Source organism: Phocoena sinus, chromosome 12, assembly GCF_008692025.1.
Source record: "Phocoena sinus isolate mPhoSin1 chromosome 12, mPhoSin1.pri, whole genome shotgun sequence".
NCBI lineage: Eukaryota > Metazoa > Chordata > Mammalia > Artiodactyla > Phocoenidae > Phocoena > Phocoena sinus.
In genome coordinates, this window is record NC_045774.1 from 50,567,588 (window position 1) to 50,584,863 (window position 17,276).

General features: G+C 41.0%; 1 protein-coding gene across 9 annotated transcripts in view; it reads right to left on the reverse strand.

The window, feature by feature from the left end:
- ARMC2 (armadillo repeat containing 2) overlaps positions 1–17,276 on the reverse strand; it is a 174,428-nt gene that overhangs the window by 84,533 nt on the left and 72,619 nt on the right. For all 9 annotated transcript variants that reach the window (XM_032651107.1, XM_032651105.1, XM_032651104.1 and 6 more), the window contains 2 exons: positions 12,138–12,214; positions 7,680–7,778 (listed from right to left, as the gene is read on the reverse strand). In XM_032651107.1, the coding sequence (XP_032506998.1) occupies positions 7,680–7,778; positions 12,138–12,214 (176 nt within the window). The remainder of the gene's footprint in view (positions 1–7,679; positions 7,779–12,137; positions 12,215–17,276) is intronic.

The following is a 17,276-nucleotide window of genomic DNA, read 5'->3' on the forward strand; positions in this document are numbered from 1 at the left end:
CCCCCACCAGCCCTATTGAACCAGAACCTGCATTTTACAACTTTGCCAGGGGATCGTGTTGTACATTCAAGTCTGAGAAGCTCTGTTATGGAAGGCTCAGAAACTGTCACACGTGGCAGAATGGAAATTCCTTTGTTCTCAGGATGAAAAAAGGAAATGGAAACTTAAAAAAAATGTTTTCAATGTTTAGGTATTTTTAAAATGTTGTTTAAAAAACCTAGGGAAAAAAAGCTGACTAGAGAGAAAAAGAATCTGCATCAATGGAAATATATATTGCCCTTTATATTTGGTAATATATTTTAATCTCTTGGCAATCTTCCACTACATTATGAGCCTTTGAGGTCAAAACCATGATTTGTTACTCTTTTCTACATGTGGAAACATAGCATCTGCTATGTACTTAGTGAAACTTGTTGAATAAATGAATGAATACAACTAACCACACTCCCCACTCCAAGACTTACATTTTTAGTGAAAAGTGGGAAAGAAAACAACAACAACAAAAAAAGAACACCTGGTATCAGAGTTTTCATTAAAAAAAAACCCCAACACACCCCACCATTTCCAGGCCTGCTATAAGGTCAGTTTACATTCAGAGCAAATTCCTATACCTTCTCTTTTGGTAACTGTAAAATTATGACTTTGAGACAAAAAAAAGACAATAAAACATTAAATTATATGCAAGGAATACAGACTACCCTGTATAAAACAGCACTTGCCCCAACACAGGCCATTCCCTTTACTCTGCTTTATTTTTTTCCACAGTGCTCATCAGCCCCTTTAAGCACTTCAAGTGTTTACTCTCTGTCTCTCCTGCTACCTGGCCAGCCTGCAGGGCAGGGGTTATTTTATTCACTTTCATTCCCTGGCACAAAGTAGGCTCTTGCAGTGGGGTAGTTCACCTTTATGTTAAACATAGGAGTTTATTTTATTTAAAGCAAATTTGGAAAATTAAAGAAAAGGGAAGTTTAAAAATCACTCATAACACTGCCACTATATATAGTCACTGTTGACATACTGCTATTTCTTTTCTGTTTTTCCCCCTGTATAGGATGTTAGATTGTCTTCCCTTCCTGAATGTAGTTGCTTTCACACTGTATATATGTTTGTACTCTTAAAAAATCTTAAAATAGGCAGATATATTTTTGTAAGATTTTTTGGATACAAAGGTTAAAATGAAAATGGCTATCTGGCAAACCCCACTTAACCAAAGAATGCAAGAAATCAGAACTAACATTAAACTCACTGGATTTTTTTTAACTATAAATAATTTTAAATGTCTGAATTATAATATTAAACTGGTAGATAAAATCTTAGCAGAAGTTATTTTAAAAAAATTTACTCCTATTATCTTCAGTTTTTTGTCAAATTTTTTTTCTTCAACAGCTTTTTATGATGTCCTTTAAAAAAAAATTTACATAGAACCCCATTACCAAGGTCTAAGGGAAGCAATGTCTTGCCTGGAGCATTACAGAAGATTCACGTGGCAGATGGGAAGTGGGACTTGTTGGTCGATCCTGGCCGCCATCTACACTCAATCAAAAAGGACAGCCCACCCACCTCCGCACTCTGGACTGTAGCCTAGCGGTCTTGCCCAATTCAGCCAGGCGGTCAGTGTCATGGAAAGGGCTTTATCTAAACGTATGTTTCGTTCAGAATGTGTTCACTGCCTGGCAGATCGCAGCCTTTTGCCCTAAAATATTTAAATTGTGCCATGTATATAATTAATTTGAATGGCACCTTTAATAACCAAGATGACATTTTCTCTGCAGAGCATTAACAAATTCATGGCATTTTCCTTCTTCCTTTCTCTCTTTTATTTATTTACTTACTTGGTACAGAGCACAATGCCTAGGATGAAAAACAAAGGCAGAGGTTGGGCAGCTGGTTGCTTGGGTCCAGCCCAGGGCAGCTACACCAGTAGAGCCCTCCAGCCTCACACTGGGGTCTCCTGGCCAGGAGGTGCCCCAAATCCAGGGGCTGGAGAAGGAACTGGGCAAGCGTGCAGTTTATCTTTTCATCTCTACTTATAACTTCTGACTTTAAATCCTCCCTGTGGTTTATGGTCTTTCCGTTTCATTAAATCTGATCCTTTTCCATCAATGAGATGGGATTAAACTACTACTGAAATTCATTATTTCAAGGAATGTTTGCTTTCTGCATCACGTAATCATATCACAGTTTTTACAAGAGGGTGAATAGGTTTAGGGTGGCAGCTAAATAAGACGTACTTCTCCAAAACACTGCAATGGAATTTGTAGTCAGAATATTCGCTTTATGAATGCTTCAAAGTAAGAATAGAGGGGCACCTTACTAACTATGAGTAAGTATGCCAACACTTACCTTCACTGTGTACTTTAAGATTTAAATTATATGAATTACGGGTGTTAATAGCTTTTACTTTTATTGAAACACAGGTAAACAAAGCTTCATTCATTTGTTTTAGCGGCTCTCTTAGAACGGTCCTATAATAATTTGTGTCTTATCTTTTGTTTCCAACTGTTTATGGCTGTGACAACAAAGGGCTGCCCTCAAACAATGATATCATTTTGTTTGAGACAGAGCTTCTACATACTTTTATTAAAGGTGTCTGGCCTTTTCTTCTAACCACCTCACAGGAGCCTTCTATGACCACAAGCAGCTGGTTCTGTTTTCACGCGGCCTCATAAAGCCCCTGGCCACTATGACCACAGCCCAAGTTATCTGAAGTTATTATTAAATCACGTGATAGAACCAAGCACCCAGCAGAAACCGTAGGGCAGAAACCACAGTCTGCTCTCCGATACTGATCTCCAGTTCAGGTTACACTGAACAACTGTTTTGATGTGTTTGCCTATTGTCCACTTTTTTTTAAAAAACCTTGCCACAGTCCATGTGTAAGCGTTTATTTGAACATTTTATCCTGTACTCGCCTTAGTTCCTTAGATGGTACTTTCTGGTCAAAATTCTGGGATGTCAGTTTACCACCTTAATTTTTTTTCAAGATTCTAAACAAACACACTGCATTTCTAATCACCTTTGTTATATTTACAAATAAAGCATTAAACAGAACTTTTACATGCTACAGTCTACGAGACCAGAGGAAGGAAAAACTTACTGCTAGAATAATTTTGCAAGTTAAGGCTCAGCAAGTCTGAGCAACATCAACAAGTTATATAGGGTCTTCAGAGATACTTCTTCTCTAAATTTACTTCCAAGCATGTTCCTTCCTCTAAAGCGTGGTGAAGCGGTGTGCAAGCAGCAAACCGTTTCAATGTTTTCTTCTGTCAGGGCAAAGAGAGCAAAGCAGAACTTACTCATTGAGGTCAAGTTTTACAAGTGTGTCAAACACAGAAGGTGTTAAGTAAAAACCCCATAATTAGTTCCCAGAAACTCTTCAAATTCCTGAACTATGTTTCTTTTTTTTTTCCGTTCTTATCATTTCCATCTACCTTATTTTTTTTTTCCATTTTGTTGCTCCATCTCCTACCATGTTGACTTCTTTACTAATCAGTTAGCTTTATCTAAAACCACAGCCTTTCAAAGAGTGTATTGAGAAGTGGAACTGCATTATCTCCAGCTGCTCTCCTTTTATTCCTGATGAGCCACCCACCAATTGCTCTGCTCAGGGCCCCAGAAGCATTCCACTCACGACTCTGCCGTACGACCCTCCGCCACACAGTTCCAAGGGCCCAGAATGTTGCTCCTTACCCTCGTCCCTAACTGATTTGGTCCTTCAAGGCTCTGTTTACTTTCTGGCTCCCTCTAGAAAAGGTGCACCATGCAACATTCAACAAATACTGTTATCTTTCACATATATATGCATGTTGTGTTACATGCCCAATGCCCTCAAATAGATGTCATGCTAAGTGAGTAGGAACCATGTTTTGACACATCTTTGTACCGATAGTGCATGGTGCAGTGAAAATACTGTACTGACAGCCTATAATGTAGTTCAATGCAGATTCATTTTCTAGTATGTCTATTGATAAAAACGCTGATCAAACATTTTCCCTATGAGAATAATGCTCATTATCTGAGAGAGGAAGGTGCAAGTGGAACAAAATCTCAAATGTCACCACATCCACCATTATCTGGAGGTGCGTATTAGCAAAGAGGATAATAAAAAGAAGACTTAGTTAGGAAACGGGAGACCTAGACCACTTCATTTTATAATTGGGATTCTGAGGAAAGCAATTTTTGCAAGTGGTAGCCCTACCAACAGGCATACAAGGAAGAAAAAGTAGCACACAAACTAGAACAGGAGGGGATACAAGGATCCAAGGTATAAGGCATTCAGTTGAAAAATATTATCTCTGATAGATTCCGTCACAAAATTTAAAAGTAGGAAAACCAATCTTAACAAATACCATAATGTGCTCTTGAAAGCCCGCATAGAGGAAGTGTGCGCCTGCAGAAGGAATGACTCAGGCCATTTTTAGCTCTTTTCAACAATACATCTAAGAAAAAATTTTAAACCTCAATAGCTTAAGTAACCTTCCATGCCTTTCAGTTACGCGCTTAAATAAATGAATTGATGGGAAATGACTTCGACTAACTTTAAAAAAGGGAAAAACCTGAGCTCTACTGTAAGAAATAGTTTTTGTTTTGTTGTTTTTTTTTTTTTTTTTTTTTTTTTTTTTTTTTTTTTTTTTTTTTTAATGCGTTACGCGGGGCCTCTCACTGTTGTGGCCTCTCCCGTTGCGGAGGACAGGCTCCGGACGCGCAGGCTCAGCGGCCATGGCTCACGGGCCCAGCCGCTCCGCGGCATGTGGGATCCTCCCAGATCGGGGCACGAACCCGTGTCCCCTGCATCGGCAGGCGGACTCTCAACCACTGCGCCACCAGGGAAGCCCTGTTTTGTTGTTTTATTCTTCTGTTACTGGCAGTTTCTTCACAAAGCCCAAGTCCAGGCTGAGGGCTACTCTGTGGCAGTGGGTAGACGTCAAGGTATTTTTCTAATACTTCCCTCCGCAAACTCTTCAGCCTGGTGGGTTCTACTTAAGAGTAGCTGTTTTAGCTTACAAGAAATTAAAAAGGAAGGCTCCCGGGTCAAATTTTAAACTGTTGTGCTCAAAATTGCCTCTTTCTACCAGTTTGGTCTGTTAGAACTGCCATGTAGCCTCAAAAGACAGCTTGAAATCTAAGAGCCATCAGATCCTTAAGGGGCTAAAGCTAGTGGGTGAAAGTCCTGATGAGTAATGGAAAGCAAGGCAGACTCAAAGTAACTTCTCCCCATAAGATACCTATTCATTAGAAAGTGAAAAACAGTGATTTTACAGTGGAAAAACCTGGCAGACACCACCTTCCCCCAAGTGATCGAAGTCCACGTCCACCAGTAAAGGACCAAATCAGCATCACGTGCGTCCGGATAGGACACACTGGGAAGGACACAGCACCACTCGTGCTGCACACTGCCCCAAACACCTCACAAGCATCCAATGGTGAGAACAAAACCAGACAAACCCAATTTGTGGGGCAGTCTATAAAATAATTGGCCTTTTCCTCCTCAAATACATCAAGATCCTGAAAGAGACATGACAAACAACTGTATTTTTCTTCCTATAAAGGAAATCATTAGGATAACGGGCACAATCTGAAATAAGGTCTGTAACTTCCAGATACGTAACAGAATGCCCTTGTTTCTAAAAAATACATGCTAGAGTACTTAGGGATATGGGGTATCATGATGGCTATTTGTTCTCAAAACGGTTTCAAAAAAGGGGAAAAGACAATGTGTGCGTGTATTGGGGGGGTGTGTACAGAAAAAGAGAGCAGAGGGAGAGAGGCGGGCAGGGAGAGAGAGAATGATAAAGCTTATTGTGGTAAAATTGTTAATATTTTTGGAATCTGGGGGAAGAGCATACAGGATTTCTTTGTACTATTCTTGCAACTTTTCTAAAAGTCTGAAATTAGGTCAAAATAAAAGTCAAAGAAAGAAAGGAGGGAGGGAGGGAGGGAGGGAAGGGAGGAAGGAAAGATCTCAAAGGGTCAAGTAACCTAGTCCTACCACCACTTGTTCTTAAAGTTGTCTGTGGAAGAAATGTCATCCTTCAGCATTTAATAATCCCCCAAGAAGGGAGATTCATCCACATTTCAAATCCCAAACTCCTGCTAAGTTTTCTCTGTTAGTACCTGTGGTGACAGAGCCCTCAGAACCCTCTTAAAATCCTTCAAGCTGAAGACTTTCTCCAAGACAGGCCTTTGTGCTGCCCCTATCCTCCCCACTGTGCTCCTCCTGGTATGTTTTTTTCTTTTACCTTTGCCCAGATTGATTGCTCTTCCCATTAGTTTTTAGGCACATCTCCTAAAATAAAGGACCCAATGTTAATCAGGCTATCATGAGGGTGAAAATGACTGACCCTAGGGGGAACAAATTCATCATGGTCTTATTCTCAGGGTTTTGAGCTGCAGTGGACATTGGTGATGTTCTAGCCTCGGCTATGCCTCACCTGGCAGGTGAGAGCACCTCTGCGCACAGAGATCAGGTGATTCCCAGCCATCTGCTTCGTTAGCAGCACCAGGACCAGAAACCCCATCCAGGGCTCCCACGTTAACCAGCAACACTGCCAAGCGCCATCAGAGAGCCCAGGAGGCGTGAGGTCATTTGAACCTTTAAGGAAGTAGGTCTTTTGCACAACTTCCCTGGTTCGTTGGTGGGAAGGACTCATTTACCCTGCTTCTCCTAGGGCTTCTTCCAGTGGCTACCATGCTGGTTCGCTCATCCAAGGAGCACTCATTCCACAGTTGTTAGTGAGGGCCTCATGTGTGCTGTGGGCCAGGCACTGGGCTCGGCCCTGGGCCAGGACTGCAGCTCCAGAGGAGCCCATTTCAACTTCAGAAGTGGAATCCCTGAGGAGCAGCAAGGGGGCAGAAGGTGGGATGGGGGGTGGGCATTCCATAGGTCAAGCTTTCCATAGGTCACCTTGGCAGAGACCCATGGGTTGTGAGCCTTCCTTGCTGGGGCATTCCAGAGTGTAAGGGTTGGGCATATCCCAGGCCACTTCCTGTTCTGAGTGGCCTCCCTGACATGCATGCTCAACCTTAGGAAAGAGGACATACAGTCCTCCCTCAGGATCCACAGGGGATTGGTTCTAGGACCCCTGCATATACCAAAATCCATGGATGCTCAAGTCCCTTGTATAAAATGACATAGTGTAGTCGGCCCTCCACATCCGCGGGTTCTGCGTCCTCGAATTCAAACCACCACAGATCAAAATTCCATTTGCAGTTGGTTGAATCTGTGGGTGTGGAACCTGTAGCCATGGAGGGCTGACTGTATATGTTTGGATCTAGAAAACCACAGGCACACCTGCCAAGGATGCCAGTCTATGAGACTTAGGGTTTCAGAGGCCTGAAATGTTTTAATTTTTCACCGTTTTTCATGAACTGCCACTCTACAGTGTTCAAACTGGCATTTCCTTGGGAAGAGGAGGTGATAATTTATATTCCAAAGGGAATTTCAGAAGTAGGTTCTTTTGCTGCATTTAAAGTATAATTTTACTCATTGAAAATTAAGTTTACATGTATTGATAACATCTAATACATACATTACTGGGTAAATAAAATAGATGACTTCATTTGTTTTTGAACATGTTCACAGAAATGATAGTCAAAGTATGCTGAAAATATCAGGGCAATGAGGAACATATAAATAAGTGCAGATATTTTTAATGTAAAACAACTTTTTTCTTTTTTACCTTTTTCTAATTCACGCAAAATCGGTACGATCCTTGTATTCCAAAAGACTTCACCTACTTCTATTTCTGTATCTTTTTCTTGCAAGTCGAGTTTTGAGTCTGCAATAAAAACCCAGAAGAGGAGAAAGAGCCATGAAAAAGGAGTTATAACTGGAGCACCGCCATGAGACTGTGTTACCCATCCGTATAATTAACAAACTCTAGAATTACATTACACTTTGCCCCCCAAGCCCAACTAATTCTAATTAGAACTACATTTCTTCTAATCAAATCATCCCAAATTAAACTCAGATAAGATAATGTAAAGAAATCAGAACTTTAAACTCTGGGATACTGCATAAAGTCTTCAGCTTTGTAAATGTTGAAATTATTATCAGTGTGGCAAAGAGTTTGGAGTTGTTTTTTTGTTTGTTTGTTTTTTTACTTAAACGTATCCCTCTGTAATATAAAATAAATAGAAAACTATCGATATGAAAAGAATAAGGATTTTGAAAATGTTTAATGAAAAATTTTCTGAAAGGGAGGCCTGCAGGGACTATCTTTCCTATAGAAAATAAAATGTCCACATTATTGTGAGGCCAGTGCTGTTCACGCCCGTGGCTTTGTGTGGGGCAGTGGGAAGCCCGAGCTCTGGGTGCTGGCAGATCTCATTTCAAATCCCAACTCCATTACTGATGCACTGGGTGACAGGGGTCTGGTTTCTTATCCTTTCTGAGCCTCATCAGCAAAACAGAGATTAAAATATTTGCCTTCAGGGTTATGAGAATTCAAAGACATGATATAGGCAAAGCTCTGAGCCCAGTGCCTAGCATCTAGTAACACTCAATCAATATGGATTTCACTTCCCTGATTAAAAAACCAACAAACAGATCATCACTGTCTGAAGCGTATCGGGCTGTATGATGTCACCACATCACCGGGAAGAGATGCTGCCTGAGGATGCAGGCTGTGGAAGAGTAACAGCTCCCACAGCTTGTGTACTTTAGATCTAGCAGGCCTGTATTTAATTTTTGTCACACTATGAGGAGGTCCCCAAACTGTCACTATGTTCCAGATGAAGAAAGTGGGGCTCAGGGTTATTAAGTGACCTGCCCAAGGTCATAGAGCTCCAGAGCCCTTGCACTTGACCTCTTCAGGGCCATTCTGCCTGAAGCAAACAGGAAAACTAGAAGGTAACTTTGGGGAGAAATGTAAATCACATTAGAAACTGCAAATCATGATTACATTTCATACAGGCAAGATCTCCAGGTCTAAAACACTGACAGTCTAGCCGGAGGGGGCACCGCTGTGCTGGGCACTAAGCAGCAGTGCTACAGACAAAATCCTCAGGCTTCCTTCTCTGAAGGCCACCCCCTAAGGCCCTCACCTGGCACCCAGCCTATACTGGTTCAGGGAGTCCGTGCCTGCTTAGAGCAGACCTGGTACCAAATAAGTGCCCCCGCAGTGGGTGCCTGGACCCTAAAAATGTCACACGGAGAGTTAGAAATCATAGGGGCAATCAGAAGGTTCTGCAGAGAGAGATAGAGTAGTGAAAGGGTGTGTGGCTTGTATATTTTTAGGGTGTTTTAACTCAAAACCAAGACAAGCTGACCAGGGAAGCCTGCTAAGAGCACTGGTTCTAGAGTCACTGTCTGGGTTTGACTCCTAGCTCTGTCACCTACTAGCTGACTCTGGGCAAGTTGCTTCACTTTCCCTCTGTAAAATGGGGTAACAGTGAGCATCTCCAAGTAATGGGATTACAGGTTATTATCTTCTCTTATGTGCTCCTGTATTTTCCCAAACCTCTCATGTACTTGTATTACTCTTGAGAAAAAAATACACAACACATATTAAATTTTCCAAGCAGTGGTGATATCACCCAGGAGAACCTGGACAGCTCTCCCCGCCAGTGTACAGGCCTTTCCCTGACACTCCGTGCTGGAAACGGCCACCCCCAGCTGCTGTGAGTCCAGGATTGCTTTTATCAACCCTTCCTAATATCAAGAGGGGCCGATGCACACTGGGCATGAAGAGCATTTGAGCAGCCAAAGCAGATAGAAAGGATGTCAACAAAGCTGTTATTAAACAATGTAGGTGCGGTCAATGGTTTTAATAGCAAGGTTGCACAGAATCTGCCCAACCCCAAAGGAAGAATTCACCAAAACACATAGTTGAATTGTCTTTAGGACAAAACCAGTCCATATCAGTTCACAATCCCCTCAGCCAAAACCTTTGGGACCAGACGTGGTTGGGGATTCAGAAAATTTTGAATTTGAGTAAGGCAATATGGTGCCCACACTGCATGACATACCACCACCAGCGGGGTCTCCTGAGGCAGCACCCTGCAGCAAAACACGTGAATACTCACACTAAAGAAACAAAGACTATAACTGGCCTCCCATCAGTGCGGGTCAGGCATTGTCACTAAGTGAGTTTGTGCAGTATTTCAGCTTTCAGAGCTTTTGGGGTTTCAGAATTGCAGGAAAAGGATTGCAGACCACCATCTCCATCTTTTGGATTATTACTTTTATGAATCTTCCCTCACATTGATAAATCATGGTTATGGATCCTAAAAGTAAACATGACTATTCAAGCGATATGAAAAAGCCATAGTGGCTCATATTCCCAGGTATCAGACATAGTCAAAGTCCAAAGTATGTGAATAAATTCAACATATATCAAGGCAAGGGGAAAGCCAGGAGATAATAAGCCAGGCAAAAAATATAATAGACGACTATTTATGACACACTTAAATTTATTAGAAATACAGACCTCAAGTCCAATCAGTTCAAAGCAGCCTTTTCACCTTCTATGCGACATGCTCTTTAGCAGGACCGCTCTATGAGAAACCACGATTATCAAACCGTTTGTCAGGACAAACAAAACTGATAACATGTTCACCCCAGGAAGAGCTGAATTACAGGGGTGAGCCAGAAATCACAGAGCAGTTTATTTAGCCTTTGGAAAGGAAAGGCCCTCGTAGGCCCTTCTGAATGTTTCTGAGATTTGTTTCTTCTCAGAACAGAAGTTTGCCAGACACTGTGGTGTAAGTCTGCTTTCAACCCTCTCCCAGGAACCCCTGTGCAAGCAGTGGTGTCCGGCTATGGCCTTTCGCCTCCCACATCTCCTCCAACTCTGCTCTCCACAAAACCCCCATTTTATACACTAACCCAGCTTCTACCCTAGAAACTGAAGCCTGGAGTCATGTGACTACTTTTTAAGATCCACAGATGACAAATAAATACAGTTTGTCTCAGTCCTGGGCAACAACCCATTTAGAAAGCACTTTCATCTAGGTTCACAGTTTGCTAAATATAAAAATTATGATTCAACAGGAAATTGGGTAAGTCAAGCAGAAATTTCAGCATGTTTTTGAAGATTTTGCTGTCTCAGTTGTTATAGTTCTTAACCGCAGCTTTGAGTTCTGGACACAAAAACTTGACACAATGTTTATTGGCTGCTGTTTTTAGCACGTACACGTAAGATGCTTAGCAACAATGCTGATGAGGAAATCAGTCTATCTAAGATTTTCCTGAGTACTACAGAAATTCCCACTGGTCACAAAAGTCATCTGATTGATAAGAAATTAGTTCTGAAGGTAATAAAATATTTTTGAACTGAATATTAATTTGGTTTCATAAAAGATCACGTGCACCAAAAAAAGTATGAAGAAGGTAACAAACACCTGTGTACCCACAAATAGTTTGGTCAGATACTAACTGTATTTTCATTCTCCTCCTTATTTCAAAGAAATAAACATTACAGATATTGTTAAGGCTCTCTGTGTGCCTACCCCATCCATTCCCCTCCCCAGGGGTTACCACCACTCTAAATTCAATGATTATTTTTATCATGCTTGACTTTACATGTTTACCACACAGATCTGTAACCATAAACAACACATGTCATTGTTTTTCCAACTTAATTTTTTCATGTAATGTTATGTTTGTAGTCATTTCATTCAATATTATAAATGTGCTCTGGTTCATTTTTCTAACTGCTATGTTCCATTGTATGAATACACTCTGTAGCATTTCTAGCCTGTGATTTATATTGTTATATACTTTCTCAAACAGTTCAAGTTGCAAAGGGCTGATTTCCTATAGTTAATATAGTTTCATTTAAGGGAGCCATGATTTTGACTCAAGTACTGAACTTAAGAACAATGTGGATGTCAAGTTTTGCAACCTTCCAAGTGCTTTTGCAAAATAATTTCTGTGCAGTCATTAAGATTGTAATCTACAGATGCTTGAGGCACTAGAGCTGGGTAATGGTAAGAGTGCTAAGACTGTTGTGAAAATAATAAAAATTTATCAAAATAAATGCTGACATGTGTGACCAAGCTGGACTAAGTTCCTGGAATTTTCAAAGAGTGAGCCAACATCAGACCTCTTTAGTGCAAATGATTATCCTACAGACGGAGATTCTGAGGATAAGATGAAGGAGTGCTGGGGACCTCTAAGAACACGGGAGCCTCACCTGTTTCGGTGTCTAGCCTGCTCCGGTCTGAGCTTCGGGAGCATAAGGAGGCCCCTGAACGCCTCTTCCCCTGGTCCCTGGGAGGAAAAGGAATACACACAACACTCAGCACAAATGCCAAAGCAGTTCTCTTTTTGTAAGTGTCAAGAGTCAAGAGTTGGCTAAATATAATTTCTAAAGAAACCAGAAATGGAGTTTGGTACTCCATACCTCATTTCAAGCAACCTCTGGTTTTCAACTGAGATTTATCTTTTAAAGACAAGTCAGATTTGCTTTACAGTATGAAATACAGCTACTAGAAACAACAACAAAATAAATCCAAAGTTTATTTTGCAAATCAAAAAAAACTGATTAAGGATCTACACCACAAGAGGTCACTGTTGCAGTAAGAAAGAACTCTGGTATGCTTGAATCACAAAAGCCTAGTAGTGTTTAGGGGCTGGAAAAGACCTCTTTCTCTCACACTCTGGTACACACGTGCTCCAGGCAAGAAGACTGTTCCCAAATTGGTCAGATGTGGCGAGGATCACACGGCAGGGTCAGATCTGGAACCCACGTCTCATTTTTCCAACTCACTGCTCTTCCCACCAAATCACTAAGTCTCCTGTCTCCATTTTATAATTTTAAAATTAATTAATATTCTCTAAAAAAATTTTTTTAAAGAAATATTTGACATGATAAAAAATCGAAGGTAAATTCAAGCAGTCCCCAGATGACAAATATTTTGTGTTTCAAATGAAAATTTGGTGGCTGGCCAACAGCAGGATTATATGCCTGGGTTTTTTGTTTTGAAACTTATATACAATGTAGAGATGGTCTATGAAGGACATAACTTCTCTTTAGCTAGAGCTGATACTTAAAACACTTACTTTTAAATATCTGTACAAAATTCCAAGGTAAAAAAGAAAAACTACTTAGAGAATAATAGCGCAAGTTTTACAACAAAAATTTCATTTTCGCCATCAAATATAATATTTGCCGCAAAAATCATAAAGAATGCACACTCATGTGGCCAGGGTCACCCATGAACATCTGTGGCTGCCCACTGCTCCTGCTTCCTGCGTAGTGAGACCCGCAGCAAATGTTCAGTGCTGTGTCTTGGACCTTGGCTTTGACTACTGCCCCAAGGATTCGTTTCTCCAAATGTCGTTTTTTCCATAAACATTTCCTTTTTTAAAAAACACCTGATTTAACACTTCCTTTTATCGTACAATAGAGAAAAGATCGTGTTACTCTCCCCAAAAGGGTCTAATTATTTAATACTCTGAAACAATTGCTTTATTTTTATATACAGTAAAATCATAGATCTGGTAGCAAAATGTTCTGGCCAATCCAAGAAAGAAATGGGGATGGGATCCTTTCCGTCAACACTCTCAGGGTAGAGATGCAAATGGAGATCTCAAAGAAGACAGAAATAAATAAAGTCAACACTATGAAAAGGCAGAATACCAAAAGTTTGGCAGGGTGTAAGGCCAAGGAAGTTCCCAGACTTCAATTCCACAAATAAGAAAGTCTGAGGACCACAGAGACAAGCCTTTCTTTTCATTATGGTCCTAAACAGCTACTGAAATCAAGCAGGATAGTTTGCATCTAATGCAAGTCCCTGATCCATCCTACCTGAGGACATGGCCGTGATGAGGCTGCCTCCGTAAATACCACATTTGTGTGTCCCCATTTGGAGGGGCGGTTAAGAAGGGTCCTTCTTATCAAATACCAAACCTTGACAGTGCTGGGTCTTACTGGTTCTCAAGAAGAGCACAGGGTTGGCACCCACTAATCCTCTGTGTGATCATCATGGTACAGTGGTTGAGTGTGCAGGCTCTGGACCTAAACTACCTGGGGTCAAATCCTCGGTACAAGTATTGTCAGCCATGTGGCCTTGGTAAGTTACTTAACCTCTTGGCCTTGTTTTCCTTTTCTTAAAATGAGGGCAATGTCTCTACTTAGCACAGTGACTGGTACATTTGAAGAACTTAATAAATTGTCAATATTCTTTCTCTCTTTTGTTCCGAGTCAACAAGCACCTGTCTGAGCAGCCCAGTGCTGGATGTTACTGTGATAAAGAATGTATAAGACATTGCCCAGAAGTTTAAAATCTACTTTGAGGAACTAAGGAAGTTTTTTTTTTTTTAATGGAAAATGCTAATGGATTCTCTAATCAAATACTAGAACGTGAAATTCAGCAGGTTACAAGGACTAGAGGGATGCTGAGGAGGAAGTGATTACTGAGAGGGAGAAGTGGACCACAGGGTGGGACTTAAAAGCATAAAAGTCAAACCGACAAATGACAACACTGCTCTCAGTGGGGGGAGTAGCGTGAGTGAAGGTAAAGAGGAACATGAGAAGCCTGGTGGGTAGCGTAAGGGGGTAACTGCACAGGGCCAGCAACTTAGGAATAGGTTTCTGCTGGCAGGTATCAGGAACAGCTGTCTGAAACTCTGTGTTGAATCAATGGGCCCAATTAGATGGGCAATAAGGATCTGTCCTAGGTTCTTATACGAGGAAATGGTGAGATTTGGAGTTCTGTGATGACAAAAGTATTTAGGAGACTTGGCGGGAGGTAACAAGGACTAATTCTTTGAAGGTGATAGTGGGACTGGAGAAGCAGGAACAAATTCAAGAGACCCTATAAATGAAAAGTTGATAGGATTCAGTGGATGATTTCAGGCAGAAGAAAGATGAAAAGGCAGACCTGGAGGAACAGGACAGCAGGGTTGCCATAACAGAAATGGGGAGGTGAGAGAGCAGCACAGTTTGAGGGGTAAAGCAGATCTCTGTTTTGCCATGTTGAGTTTCTGATGAAAGACGGAGCATCAGCAAAGGAGATGTGGAGATCAGGAAAGGAGCTCCGTTAAAAGTCAAAGCAGTACACTGGGACTAGAGTTATCAGAAGAGTGGCTCAAAGACCAGAATCTCAGGACACGGCCTTGTCTCAGACAGTCACAAGTAAAGGACAGAAATAGAAAAAGAAGTCCAAAGCGAGAAAACAGAGAAAACATGCTCTTGTGCAGTCCAGCATGTTGAGAAAGTGAGCGTGATTGACAGGTCCAGGAAGATGAAGACGGAGGAAGAACCGTCCGGTCTGGAGAGGGTAAGCCTAAAAGGGTTTCTGTGGAGCAGTGCAGCTCAGGACCCACAGAAAGCATGAAGCGGGGAGAGAGGCATCCAGAAAAGAAATTCCCTCTCTGCTCAAGACTAGATGCCCTTGTACTCAAAGAAGAACTGTCTCACTGTAAATTCTACCCATTGATCTTGGCTCTACTTATGAAACAAATCTTTATACTTCTTCCTCTTGACCATCCTTCAAATATTTAAATATGTCGTGGTCACCACTTAAGTTCATCTCCTACGGCTTAAATCCTATGGTTCCGCCACTTCTTAGCTGTGTGACCTTGGGTTAAGTTTTTAACCTAAGCTTTGGTTTCCTTATCTGCATATGAGGGGGTGGTAAATAACAGTGCCCCTCAACGTAAGGCTGTTGTGAGGATTAAACAACATGATGTGGAATCGCTTAGCACAGTTCCAGGCACACAGTAAATACTCAGCAAGTGTTTACTATTATCATGGCTGTCACCACTGTTCTCATTGACAAACTCCAGTCCCTTCAACTGTTCCTCATCAAATCTCTTCGTCAGCCTGTTCAGTTACTCAGAGTGAGTGTCAGTTTGTCTGGAACCCAGCACTGAGCTAAAGATATGGCCTGAGGAGCAAAGAGGAGAGCTTCTAAAATGATGCAGCCTAAAACTGCGTGAGCGGTTTTGGTGGTCACATCACAGTGTTGGTCAATTCTCGCCTTTTCTTCTATATGCAGCTAAAGGCAGATTTCCCCCATCTATGTTGGACTCCTTCTTATTAAATTTCAGTGTTATACTTGGCAAAGGGTTTCTGCCTATTAAATGTTTCTAGATCTTGATTCAAACATCCAGTATAATTGTTCTTCTTCTCAGCTTTCTGTTCCATGCTGTTAAAGACCATAATTAAATTTTTTTGGAATATCTTTTGATGTACCAAGAATAAAACAATTCCAGAAAATATTCTTTAAAGCTCTTTTGTGAAATCCTTCTTAAAGCCCCAATAAGACCATTTCATTAGGATATCTTCATCTACAAATAACAGAAACCTGATTCTAACTGACTTAAACAGTAAATGGAATTTATTGGCTCATGTAATCCAAAAGTCAAGCACTAGGGGTGGGTTTTAGCTGTGGTGTGATCAGGGCACTGGCTCCATCTTTCTGCAATTCTCTTACCTCTGCCCTTCCTCTGGTTCCATCTGTAATCAGGTTGGAGTCCTGAGGAAAGCATAGTGGGTATGGCACTCCCAGGTCTCTCTGCTGTAGCCCACATGTTTCAGAGCAAAAACAAGGTCCTCTCTTCCCAATCATTAACAAGAGTCCCATCTTTCACTCTGAACAACCAGAACCAAGCTCTGTAGCCAAGGCAACGTCACACACTGACTGAGTTACTACTGCCCATACATGCACCAGTCACATTGGTAACATCTACTTCTGGATCATTTACACTCCAAAGAAAGAAAAGTATATTTCTTTAAAAGTATTCCAAAATTCAGATTTTGCTATAATTCAGACAGTTCTTCCAATTATTATGACTGAGGTTCTTTACTCAGGAGTCAGCAACTTTTTCTTAAACAGCCAGACAGTATATATTTTACACTTTGTGGGCCAAGTGGCAAAACAGAGGCTATTAATGTAGGTACTTTTGTAACCATTTAAAATGTAATTATTTTAAAATGCAGAAAAAAATTCTCGGCTTAAGGGCTATAAAACAAACAAACAAACAAAAAACCAGATGGCTGGCCAGATCTTGCTCCAGGACCATAGTTTGTTGACTCCTTCTCTGGAGCAATAGCTAAAAAGATATTAAGAAGCAGACTAAACAGTAGGATTTGGAATTAAGAAAAAATATATAATAAATTTATTTCCATTTGGGAAAAAATTACGTGTAAAAAAATGGAAAAGGAAATTTTAAAGGATATATATGATAAAAAGAAATTTAGGAAATTTGAGCTAACATTTTCCTTGCCCTAAGAAGATGACGCTTCATTTTTAGAATTAGACTCAAGTTGTATAGATTCCAGTCAGGTAGTAAATATCTTAGGCTCTGCAGTCACTCAGTCTCT